This window comes from Coregonus lavaretus (assembly GCF_964263955.1).
Source record: "Coregonus lavaretus genome assembly, chromosome: 19".
Classification (NCBI taxonomy): domain Eukaryota; kingdom Metazoa; phylum Chordata; class Actinopteri; order Salmoniformes; family Salmonidae; genus Coregonus; species Coregonus lavaretus.
The window spans coordinates 28072638-28085320 of NC_140006.1; the positions used below are offsets into that span (position 1 = coordinate 28072638).

The 12683-nt window shown below is 39.7% G+C and overlaps 1 protein-coding gene and 1 long non-coding RNA gene across 3 annotated transcripts; one reads left to right on the forward strand and one right to left on the reverse strand.

Annotated features, from left to right (window-relative positions):
• Nucleotides 1-246: 246 nt before the first annotated feature.
• LOC311146509 (G2/M phase-specific E3 ubiquitin-protein ligase-like) lies at nt 247-8104 on the forward strand. 2 transcript variants are annotated; one of them, XM_084183017.1, is made up of 13 exons: nt 251-509; nt 615-735; nt 842-1148; nt 1236-1315; nt 1590-1642; nt 4324-4360; nt 4439-4506; nt 4628-4717; nt 4815-5128; nt 5275-5453; nt 5683-5855; nt 7009-7223; nt 7299-8104. In XM_084183017.1, exons 3-13 carry the CDS (start codon nt 857-859, stop codon nt 7532-7534), a joined length of 1737 nt encoding a protein of 578 aa, XP_084039143.1. In that variant the 5' UTR covers nt 251-509; nt 615-735; nt 842-856; the 3' UTR covers nt 7535-8104. The 2 variants fall into 2 exon arrangements, with proteins under 2 accessions (XP_084039144.1, XP_084039143.1); XM_084183018.1 differs by lacking the exon at nt 4628-4717 and having other exon boundaries at nt 247-509.
• A 44-nt stretch (nt 8105-8148) lies between these two features.
• LOC311146510 lies at nt 8149-9824 on the reverse strand. Its single transcript, XR_014614690.1, has 3 exons — nt 9039-9824; nt 8575-8793; nt 8149-8480 (listed from the first exon to the last, which is right to left on the reverse strand). It is a non-coding gene; the product is annotated as an uncharacterized lncRNA (long non-coding RNA).
• Between the last annotated feature and the right edge of the window lie 2859 nt (nt 9825-12683).

Below are 12683 nucleotides of genomic sequence, written 5' to 3' on the forward strand. Positions count from 1 at the left end.
AAAGAATGAAACACTTTTACAAAGCTCGAGACAAATTTACATTTTGGAAAACAAATTTACATTTTGGAAAACAAATTTACATTTTGGAAAACAAATTTACATTTTATAAAACAAATTTACATTTTATAAAACAAATTTACATTTTAAAAAACAAATTTACATTTTAGAAAACAAATTAACAAGACGCAAAACACTTTTACCAGTCCCGAAACAAATTTACAAATGACAGATTCGTCACGGAAAGGGAATGTACCATATACCGGAAGTGACGAGCGTGGTCTTTTCGTGTTTTTGTTGTGGAGTTTATGGCGTCAAATAAGTTTATGGTGACCGCCCGAACATGGACTGCGGCCGAGGGATGTTTTGCCCGTTTTGTGGCAAACACATGAACAGCTTAACGCGGTTTTGCTTTACGTGTGGTCGGTGTTTGGAGTTTTTAAAGGACGCGGACAAGACGGAAACATTGGAAACACAGGGGACGTCTCGACAGCCGGACAGTGCTATGCAAAGTAAGTTTAGCAAAACCAAAACGCTAGCTATCTAAGGACAGTAACGCTAATGATTTTTTGAACAGCTTCTAACTTACTGTTTCGGAACTCTGTCCATTTCTGCAGAACAACCATGCCCATCATACAAACAGTTCATGGAGTACAGAAGCTCGAAATCAAAAGAACGACAGTCTTTTAACTATGGGCCAAAAGGAAGATATAGGCCTAAAAAAGAAAACACGTCCAGGTAAGGTGTACTGACCGTCCTATACAATTTTGCAATGCTCTATATGTATTTGTGTATATTTATTTTACCTATGTATACATTAATTATATCTTTGTTATTTTACTAGATAAACGTAGGATTGATGGTGCCAAGTGGGACTGATTTAAAACCTCTAAGAGGGAAAACACTACAGTTATTTACAGACCCAGAGGTAGCAGCACCTGATCTACTGAAACAAGCTGTCCAGAAAATGACAACATTTAACAAGGACATGCATGAAGGACCTTATGTCCTTTTGTATCCAGACTGCTCAGAGGTGGTTCATGTGCCTGGGTCAGAAAGGCCATTCAAATTGGCAGAATATAAAAAGGAAATAGGAAAGGCATATTCCAGGATCACTTTTTTCATTTGCCTAGAAAAACACTATAAAAGAGGTTAGTGGATCTCATGATTCAATATTTTTACATATTTAGATACTCTGCTGGAGGATAGATAATGGTTGTTTGAATTATTTTTTTCAGTGGATGATACCTCAGACTCTGATTCTGAAATTGTCATCACAACAAGGAGCACAGCTGAACTCAATCGTGCTGACACTTTGGTACATCAGTTATTTCTCTTTTTTTAAATGTTTATGTATGTTTGTATTTATTAATTTTCATATAATTTATTAATTAGATGTACATTGGATTTTAAGCATAAAATCAATGTCCTGGTCAATATTTTAGTGGAAAAAGGCTTGTTTTGATTATTTTGCAGTAACTATTATACAGTAACACAGACAACCATTCAGCATTGATATATACTGTATGTGGTAATGGAAAAATAATGGAACCTGTTGAAAGTTGTTGATCATTTTATCCGTTTCCTCTCAGGTTTTTGAACCACAAAATCGAAGTACTCCCAAACACAAGCTGGACGATGAAAGGTAGGTGTTGCACACTTGGACACAAAGGAATTTTCACACGTGCAATAATAATTCATATTTTGTTGGGCTACAGTGCTTTCACTACCAGGTAAAGTGCAATTTCACCTTTTTTTTTATTTAACTCACAAAACTGATAAAACTACTAGCAGATATTTCACTACTTATTCACATACACATTATACATACATTTATATTGCTGCACATAAGCTCAACGTTGCTACATGCTATCAGCTGTTTCTGTAACTGACTGCGGTGCCCCCTCGCTCCCTACCTAAAGGACCCACAGCTGCCTGTGTGAGCAGAGCTTTACAGAATAAACTCACTGAAATACAGTTGCTCTTGCAGTTGAATAAACAAAAATTAACCAAACCATTAAAAAAAACACGTGAGAATGAAGTGGGGGGTATCCACTGTCCATTCATATGTCCCACATCACTGTCGATACTGCATAGGTACTATAGGCCTTTACTGAAGTGGCACGGTCATCCAGTACCAACTTAAAGAACTCCAACACGTTTCGGCATCTAGCCTTTGTCAGGGAGTCAAACAGATGTAATGAGAGACACTGGGTTTTTTCTAGTGGTAATCCACCAATAGGAAACATGGGACACATCCATATACAGTGGGGAAAAAAAGTATTTAGTCAGCCACCAATTGTGCAAGTTCTCCCACTTAAAAAGATGAGAGAGGCCTGTAATTTTCATCATAGGTACACGTCAACTATGACAGACAAAATGAGAAAAAAGAATCCAGAAAATCACATTGTAGGATTTTTTATGAATTTATTTGCAAATTATGGTGGAAAATAAGTATTTGGTCACCTACAAACAAGCAAGATTTCTGGCTCTCACAGACCTGTAACTTCTTCTTTAAGAGGCTCCTCTGTCCTCCACTCGTTACCTGTATTAATGGCACCTGTTTGAACTTGTTATCAGTATAAAAGACCCCTGTCCACAACCTCAAACAGTCACACTCCAAACTCCACTATGGCCAAGACCAAAGAGCTGTCAAAGGACACCAGAAACAAAATTGTAGACCTGCACCAGGCTGGGAAGACTGAATCTGCAATAGGTAAGCAGCTTGGTTTGAAGAAATCAACTGTGGGAGCAATTATTAGGAAATGGACGACATACAAGACCACTGATAATCTCCCTCGATCTGGGGCTCCACGCAAGATCTCACCCCGTGGGGTCAAAATGATCACAAGAATGGTGAGCAAAAATCCCAGAACCACACGGCGGGACCTAGTGAATGACCTGCAGAGAGCTGGGACCAAAGTAACGAAGCCTACCATCAGTAACACACTATGCCGCCAGGGACTCAAATCCTGCAGTGCAGACATGTCCCCCTGCTTAAGCCAGTACATGTCCAGGCCCGTCTGAAGTTTGCTAGAGTGCATTTGGATGATCCAGAAGAGGATTGTGAGAATGTCATATGGTCAGATGAAACCAAAATATAACTTTTTGGTAAAAACTCAGCTCGTCGTGTTTGGAGGACAAAGAATGCTGACTTGCATCCAAAGAACACCATACCTACTGTGAAGCATGGGGGTGGAAACATCATGCTTTGGGGCTGTTTTTCTGCAAAGGGACCAGGACGACTGATCCGTGTAAAGGAAAGAATGAATGGGGCCATGTATCGTGAGATTTTGAGTGAAAACCTCCTTCCATCAGTAAGGTCATTGAAGATTAAACGTGGCTGGGTCTTTCAGCATGACAATGATCCCAAACACACCACCCGGGCAACGAAGGAGTGGCTTCGTAAGAAGCATTTCAAGGTCCTGGAGTGGCCTAGCCAGTCTCCAGATCTCAACCCCATAGAAAATCTTTGGAGTGAGTTGAAAGTCTGTGTTGCCCAGCGATAGCCCCAAAACATCACTGCTCTAGAGGAGATCTGCATGGAGGAATGGGCCAAAATACCAGCAACAGTGTGTGAAAACCTTGTGAAGACTTACAGAAAACATTTGACCTGTGTCATTGCCAACAAAGGGTATATAATAAAGTATTGAGAAACTTTTGTTATTGACCAAATACTTATTTTCCACCATAATTTGCTAATAAATTCATAAAAAATCCTACAATGTGACTTTCTGGATTTTTTTTCCTCATTTTGTCTGTCATAGTTGACGTGTACCTATGATGAAAATTACAGGCCTCTCTCATCTTTTGAAGTGGGAGAACTTGCACATTTGGTGGCTGACTAAATACATTTTTTCCCCACTGTACATAATGTTTACATGATTTGACTAATGTAGGCCTGAAGGACACCTACTGGTTTTAAGATGTCTACAACACCTACTCTAGCCCAGAACACCTTGGACACTAGAAAATACCCATTGTCTCTCATTTCATCTGTTTGACTCGCTGACGAAGGCTAGATGCAAAAACGCATTAAAGTTATTTTAAATTGGTTCTGTATGGCTTGGCCACTTGCAATACAAGCATTTTAATAGTTAAAAAATAGTAGTTTGAGCTTTCTTTTATTTTATACCTTTTCCATTAAAAAAGAAACTCAAACTAACTCAGATTTGAGTCCAGGAAGCGCTCCTATCCACATGTTCTCAAAATAATATTTTTAAAAAATACATCTTTCTGTTCCCTCTACTACTACATGCTACTCAAAGCTACATTATAGCCTTTATCATGGAGCTAATCATTTTAATATGTTTTATCATGTTTCAGAGATGCACCAGGACAATCAACAATTCAGCCTGGACAGGTAATAAGGCAGAGTGTGGCAGCATGACATTTCTTGCTTTCAGTGTTGTTGTTTCAGACATTTTAATCTTTTTTTCAGATAGTAATATCTGATGCTGAGGATCTGGATCCACCGGAAGCAAATCCAGAAAAAATGTCTTGCTACAGGTAAGTAAAAAAAAAAGAAAAGATAATGACTGACATAATTTAAATGTATTGAACTGATTACATGGGGAAGACATTTTTGTTTGTAAGATGTTTTAACATGGAAATGGCAATTTCCCAACAGTAAATACACAGACCTGTATTCACCAAATGTTGAGCAGGAGGACGAAGAGCCGGTTGCTGTCAATGTGAAGAATTTCCAACACACAGCAATGTTATGCTTTTGACTATAGCACTCCAGTTTTTTCACTGTACAATAGTTCTTGTATATCTGGAATATCCACAAATGAATTAACTTTTTGTCATTACAGGGAGGAGACGGACATTGCATTACCTGACATCGTAGCAAACCTGTCTCTTCCTATTGATCATAAAAAAGTCAGCCGGTTTAACATCTCAAGGGATAATGTTTGGGATGGGGCAGTCAGAGGTTTCAAGCGTACAACATATTCTGAAACCTGTGACATGCTGGTGAAATTTACTGATGATACTGGTGTTCTGGAAGAGGGAATTGACACTGGTGGTCCAAGACGAGAGTTTTTAACTCTACTGATGAAACACCTAAAAGACCGGCCCATTTTTGATGGACCAGAAGGACATCGGTTCTTGGTCTACAATGCAAAGGGTATGCATATTGGTTGGATGTGTACTATAGGCTACTAATGGTTGGTTAATGCTCATTGACCAGATATATCACATGACATATGCTTGCATATTACAGTATATACAGTAATGCATTGTTTTAATTTTGCAATATGAATTCATTCACAGCTGTTAGGGAGGATGAATACTACTTGGCAGGAAAGATGATTGCTGTGTCAGTTGTGCATGGAGGTCCAGGACCCCATTTCCTGTCAGAAGATCTTGTACATTATCTTGCAGGCCAGCCTTCATTCAAAGCAACAAATAATTTAATAACTGATGAAGAAATAGGGAAAGCTTTGCAAGAGGTGAGAATAGCATAAGGGTATGGTAGGGCAGAGTTTTTCATACTTACTGCAGTGTTTTTGAGACAATGTTTACTTCCTATATCACGTGCGGAATATATTTAATTTATTTATTAGTTTTTGATAGTGTAAGATTACACCTTGCTATGTACGTTATTTAAAAAATAGGCAAGGAGATACAGTGCATACAGTTATTGACTGGGGTGTTTTTGCCCATTTTCATGTCTTTCAGATTGAGAATGCTGCTTCATTGGATGCTTTGCAAGAATGTATGATGAGACACAGCACAATGTTACAGACAGCAGGTTGTCTGAGACATGTGGCTACTGTGGAAGAAAATAAAGAAATCGTGTCAGACTACCTCCAATGGTATATCATTGACCGCAACTCATCTGTAATTGACAGGTAAGATGATATTTGTAGTGATGAGATTTTTATTTATTTATGTATGAATTTTTTGTTTGAAATGCCTCATGGTCCCCATCTTTGGTTTATGCAAGTATGTATATCTGTTATCAATTTGTCCTTAATCAGAATTTGTACCTTAGTGTATTTCAACGGATATGTGATGTCACTTCATTCTGTGTCAAACTACAGTGCCTTCATTAAGTCTGCACACCTTTATAGATTCAATTTAAAATATATTTAAATCCTTTTCCTCATCAATCTACACACAATACATCATAATGACAAAGCAAAAACAGAAATTAGATCTTAGGTTTCTCCTCCTGACTAACTCTTCCATAGAGGAAAATCAGTCCAGTTACCCCTTAAAGTGATCCATCCACCTCTGCTGCACATCTGGCAGCAGAGTGATGGTTTGAGGCTCACTTTACCCATCAAACCCTTGATGACTTGCTGCTGTTTATCCAACCACCTGCTCCATACTGTAGCAGTGTCATTTACATATGGATCTATTTCTGCCCTCAGTTCTCATAGAGATCCTGACATGCAGAGAGGTTTTAGTATCTCTTGTAAATGTCCCTGAAAATCAGATATAAAGAGTGTGGTGATGTTGTGTGTAAAGCCTGTAGCTTCATACACGAGGAATCCAGGCTGGAATTACTTCCAAAGGTGTTTCAACAGTGTACTGAGAAAATGGTTAATTAACTTGTGCGAATGTGATATTCCAGTTTTTAATTTTTATTAAATTTGCTACAATTTCTAAAAACTTGTTTTTGCTTTGTCATTATGATGTATTGTGTGTAGGCTGATGAGGAAAAATATTAATATTACTATTTTAAATTGAATCTATAACGAAACAAAGTTGTGAAAAAGTGCAATGGGTGTGTAGACTTTCTGAAGGCATCGTGTGAGTGCTCAAGCCACCCATCCGTCTGTGTCATTCCAGTCTTTTGTTTCTGTGTGTTATACTTACAGTTTGTAACAATTAACGTTTAATGTGCAATGCAAAAATAGGGTTTTTGAAATCAATTTTCAACAATGTTAAGGTGGATAGTAATTGTAGAGAAGAGAATATTTAATAGTTTTCTTTAGATAATTTTAAATTCAATTGGCACTACACAGCAGTGAAACAATGTTTGTGTTCACTCTGTAGATTCAGAGATGGTCTTTCAACCCTGGAGTTTTTGACTGCACTACAGCAACACCCTACTTTGCTGGCCCCTGTCATGTGCCACTCTGAAAGGCGACTCACTGCTTTTGAACTTGAGAGACTCTTCAAACCTGACCTCAGTCCTTCGGGGAGTAATCGAAGACTTAAAGAAAGTCAAACCATGGCCTACTGGGCAGACTATCTCCTTGATTGTGAAGGTTTGTTAGTTTGTTTTTTATAACTAGTTAAGAAAACACATGGCAGTGATGTATCTGAATTGTTTTTCTTTGCAGAAGGCCAGGCTGCTGTGTCTGTGGAAGATGTTTTGATGTTTGCTACTGGGCTGTCTTCACTTCCCCCATCTGGCTTGGAACCACTGCCTCAAATAGAGTTCCTGGAGGACTCTGCGTTCCCAATGGCAAATACATGTTCAAACTCCTTGAGATTACCACTCCTAGACTCATACACTTTGTTTAAGTCACAAATGGACTTTGGAATTCAAAATAGTCCAGGATTCGGCTGTTTCTAAGCTATATGATGGATGACCCCTAGAGTTAAGACTCTGAAAAAGTTGTTGTTGTTAAAGGTTAGGGTTGGGCATCATTTAGATTTTAACGATTCTGATTCCAATTCCGATTCTTCCTTTTGATTCCGGTTCTTATCGATTCTCGATTCCGATTCTTTGAGCGGTGGAGTTGAAGTTGCTTATTTCACAAATAAGAGGAAAGTTTTATTTTGATTCAAAGGTGGGTTGCAGTTTGACGGGGCTTTTTCAATGTAAAATAAAGCCACACTAGAGCACCGCTTACTGTGCTCCATGGCTGCAACACAACAAGCACCTGGCCGCTACAGAAACCAAAACTTGCGCATGTTAAATTTGGAACCCATGATCAGATTTGAAACCCAATCCTCCAAAACGATTCCAATAAAGAAACAATTCCGATGGAATCGTAATTTTTTAAACTATTCCAAGTAGGAATTGGTTCTTGATGCCCAACCCTATTAAAGGTGCACTTTTAAAGTGCAGTTGCCAAAGTTGTTTTTATAATGTTACTGTATGTGAGCATGTTCTTTTCTCACAGTAAACATTTTGAAAATGTTTTAGATCCATTACTCTACAAAAGTGTAATAAATACTGATTACTATTTTTGATTAATTTACTTCACACTTAAAAACAATTAAGCTTTGGGTGACAGATTCATAAATATTGTGTTCAGACAGACAGCAGTATTCCACCACTACAAAAAACCCTCCCTTTTTGATCATTTCATAGCTGAGCCATTTCTTTTAGTTTCATGTACAGTTCGGATGCAGACTCCCAGTTGTCTGGCTTCTGTAACTGATTGTGTTCCATGGCAAAGTCCAAGTACTCCTTCATGTTTGGGTCCCCACAAGGAGTCATTGACAGGCTAGCCTCAGGAAGGGCATCAAGTTCAGCTTGTTCACTTTGAAATCCGCAGTCTCTGGAGCCAAACCTATGTTAAATAGAATACATAATTGCATTTATTTTCATTTAAGCTAAAACGTTACATTAATGCTTTTATCTGTTTATTATCACCAATGTATCACCTGTGTGGTAAGTAGTAGAGTTCATTGGGCACTCCTCCTGGACATGCTGCTGTTCTGGAAGGGCGAATCCTGTGGCTGTTCCACAGTCTCACACACTCATCCAAGTCCTTCTGAATAACATCACCAAAGCAATATCTCAATAGGCATTGATGCTCATGACTCCCGTTGAAGTATCCGGCATCTCTAAGGTCGGCAAATAACTCCATCCAGAACTGAGACCTATAGAAATGGATACAAATGTTTAGTTATACTATAAATAATAAAGGTTAGTTATAATGAAATGTATGGTCTGTGCATCTTTTGGTCATTCGATTTTCTTTTCAGGAACAGCTACTTTTCCTGACGGGCAGGATTTGCTTTACAAATTTGTATTGATTATTATTGTGCTCGTTTTTCATTAATCGTTCCTGAGAAGAAAATCGAATGACCAAAATATGCAATGACCCTTTATGAAGACAACTCACCTTCCCTTTCTAAATATAGACCACCAAGACTCAATACGCTGGTTATTTATAGATGAGCCGTACATGTGGCTGGACGCTCCAGAGTAGTAGTCACTGTGATGGTGGCGTAGGGTACATTGAATTGCAGCCATTATGACGTTCTCAGTGCCGCAATCAGTCCTCAGTGTCATGGGGATGACACCGAGGTTTCGCACACATGACATGAAATAGTGAGCAATCACTGTTGGGTTATTATTTGTTGGTCCACATTGAAGCCACAATACTTTACGTGAAAATCCATCTATGCATCCCGAAATTGCCAAACCGAATGGCTTAAGTTTGTCATAACCATCTGCGTGCCACATATAGTTAGGTCCCATTGAGTAGTTGTCCAGGTCCACGAAGTTCAAATCTGATGGCGTTACTCACGGCGTTTGGCGAGGAATAATCCTTTCTGCGGTACAACCCGGCTTCGTTCAGTTTACTTTTAAGAGTCCTCAAGCTGATGTTTACACCGTGTAGACTTGACATCATGTCCACGATTACAGCGTACGAGTGACCCTCGTTAAAATATTGAACGCAATGATGCAGTATGTCTGGTGTTTCCGTCTGGTCCGCGTCCTTTAAAAACTCCAAACACCGACCACACGTAAAGCAAAATCGCGTTAAGCTGTTCATGTGTTTGCCACAAAACGGGCAAAACATCCCTCGGCCGCAGTCCATGTTCGGGCGGTCACCATAAACTTCTTTGACGCCATAAACTCCACAACAAAAACACGAAAAGACCACGCTCGTCACTTCCGGTATATAGTACATTCCCTTTCCGTGACGAATCTGTCATTTGTAAATTTGTTTCGGGACTGGTAAAAGTGTTTTGCGTCTTGTTAATTTGTTTTCTAAAATGTAAATTTGTTTTCTAAAATGTAAATTTGTTTTATAAAATGTAAATTTGTTTTCCAAAATGTAAATTTGTTTTCCAAAATGTAAATTTGTCTCGAGCTTTGTAAAAGTGTTTCATTCTTTGTAATGTTGCTTTGCACTTCCCGGCCACCGTAGAAAACCTTGTGAAGACTTACAGAAAACCTTTGACCTGTGTCATTGCCAACAAAGGGTATATAACAAAGTATTGAAAAACTTTTGTTATTGACCAAATACTTATTTTCCACCATAATTTGCAAATACATTCATAAAAAATCCTACAATGTGATTTTCTGGGGGAAAAAATCTCATTTTGTCTGTCATAGTTGACGTGTACCCATGATGAAAATTACAGGCCTCTCTCATCTTTTTAAGTGGGAGAACTTGCACAATTGGTGGCTGACTAAATACTTTTTTTCCCCACTGTATAAGATTGCATGGAAATTGTATTAACCAATGAAGCAACAGCTGACATGTTTAATTGTCCATTTCTCCAGCACTGCATAAAATATTATTGACCATAACTCTATCCTCCTGATTCCTGCTTATAAGCAAACACTAAAGCAGGAAGCACTAGTGACTCGGTTAACAAGGAAGTGGTCAGATGACGCACATGCTAAGCTACAGGACTGTTTTGCTAGCACAGACTGGAATATGTTCTTCCGATAGCATTGAGGAGTACACCACATCAGTCACTGGCTTCATCAATAAGTGCATTGATGACATCGTCCCCATAGTGATCGTACGTACATACCCCAACCGGAAGCCATGGATTACAGGCAACATCCGCCCTGAGCTACAGTGAGGGAAAAAAGTATTTGATCCCCTGCTGATTTTGTACGTTTGCCCACTGACAAAGACATGATCAGTCTATAAGTTTAATGGTAGCTTTATTTGAACAGTGAGAGACAGAATAACAACAAAAAATTCCAGAAAAACACATTAATGTTATAAATTGATTTGCATTTTAATGAGGGAAATAAGTATTTGACCCCTCTGCAAAACATTACTTAGTACTTGGTGGCAAAACCCTTGTTGGCAATCACAGAGGTCAGACGTTTCTTGTAGTTGACCACCAGGTTTGCACACATCTCAGGAGGGATTTTGTTCCACTCCTCTTTGCAGATCTTCTCCAAGTCATTAAGATTTCGAGGCTGATGTTTGGCAACTTAAACCTTCAGCTCCCTCTACAGATTTTCTATGGGATTAAGGTCTGGAGATTGGCTAGGCCACTCCAGGACCTTAATGTGCTTCTTCTTGAGCCACTCCTTTGTTGCCTTGGCCATGTGTTTTGGGTCATTGTCATGCTGGAATACCCATCCACGACCCATTTTCAATGCCCTGGCTGAGGGAAGGAGGTTCTCACCCAAGATTTGACGGTACATGGCCCCGTCCATCGTCCCTTTGATGCGGTGAAGTTGTCCTGTCCCTTTAGCAGAAAATCACCCCCAAAGCATAATGTTTCCACCTCCATGTTTGACGGTGGGGATGGTGTTCTTGGGGTCATAGGCAGCATTCCTCCTCCTCCAAACACGGCGAGTTGAGTTGATGCCAAAGAGCTCAATTTTGGTCTCATCTGACCACAACACTTTCACCTAGTTCTCCTCTGAATCATTCAGATGTTCATTGGCAAACTTCAGACGGCCCTGTATATGTGCTTTTTTGAGCAGGGGGACCTTGTGGGCGTTGCAGGATTTCAGTCCTTCACGGCGTAGTGTGTTACCAAATTGTTTTCTTGGTGACTATGGTCCCAGCTGCCTTGAGATCATTGACAAGATCCTCCCGTGTAGTTCTGGGCTGATTCCTCACCATTCTCATGATCATTGCAACTCCACAAGGTGAGATCTTGCATGGAGCCCCAGGCCGAGGGAGATTGACAGTTATTTTGTGTTTCTTCCATTTGCGAATAATCGCACCAACTGTTGTCACCTTCTCACCAAGCTGCTTGGCGATGCCCTTGTAGCCCATTCCAGCCTTGTGTAGGTCTACAATCTTGTCCCTGACATCCTTGGAGAGCTCTTTGGTCTTGGCCATGGTGGAGAGTTTGGAATCTGATTGATTGATTGCTTCTGTGGACAGGTGTCTTTTATACAGGTAACAAGCTGAGATTAGGAGCACTCCCTTTAAGAGTCTTTCTGATTGAGAGGGGGTCAAATACTTATTTCCCTAATTAAAATGCAAATCAATTTATAACATTTTTGACATGCGTTTCTCTGGATTTTTTTGTGTTATTCTGTCTCTCACTGTTCAAATAAACCTACCATTAAAAGTATAGACTGATAATTTCTTTGTCAGTGGGCAAACGTACAAAATCAGCAGGGGATCAAATACTTTTTTCCCTCACTGTAAAGGGTAGAGCTGCCGCTTTCAAGGAGTGGGACTCTAACCCGGACGCTTATAAGAAATCCCGCTATGCCCTCCGACGAACAATCAAACAGGCAAAGAGTTAATGCAGGACTAAGATTGAATCGTACTACACCGGCTCTGGCGCTCATCGGATGTGGCAGGGCTTGAAAACTATTACAGACTACAAAGGGAAGCACAGCCACGAGCTGCCCAGTGACACAAGCCTACCAGACGAGCTAAATCACTTCTATGCTCGCTTCTAGGCAAGCAACACTGAAGCATGCATGAGAGCATCAGCTGTTCCGGATGACTATGTGATCACGCTCTCCGTAGCCGATGTGAATAAGACTTTTAAACAGGTCAGCATTTATAAGGCCGCAGGGCCAGACGGATTACCAGGAC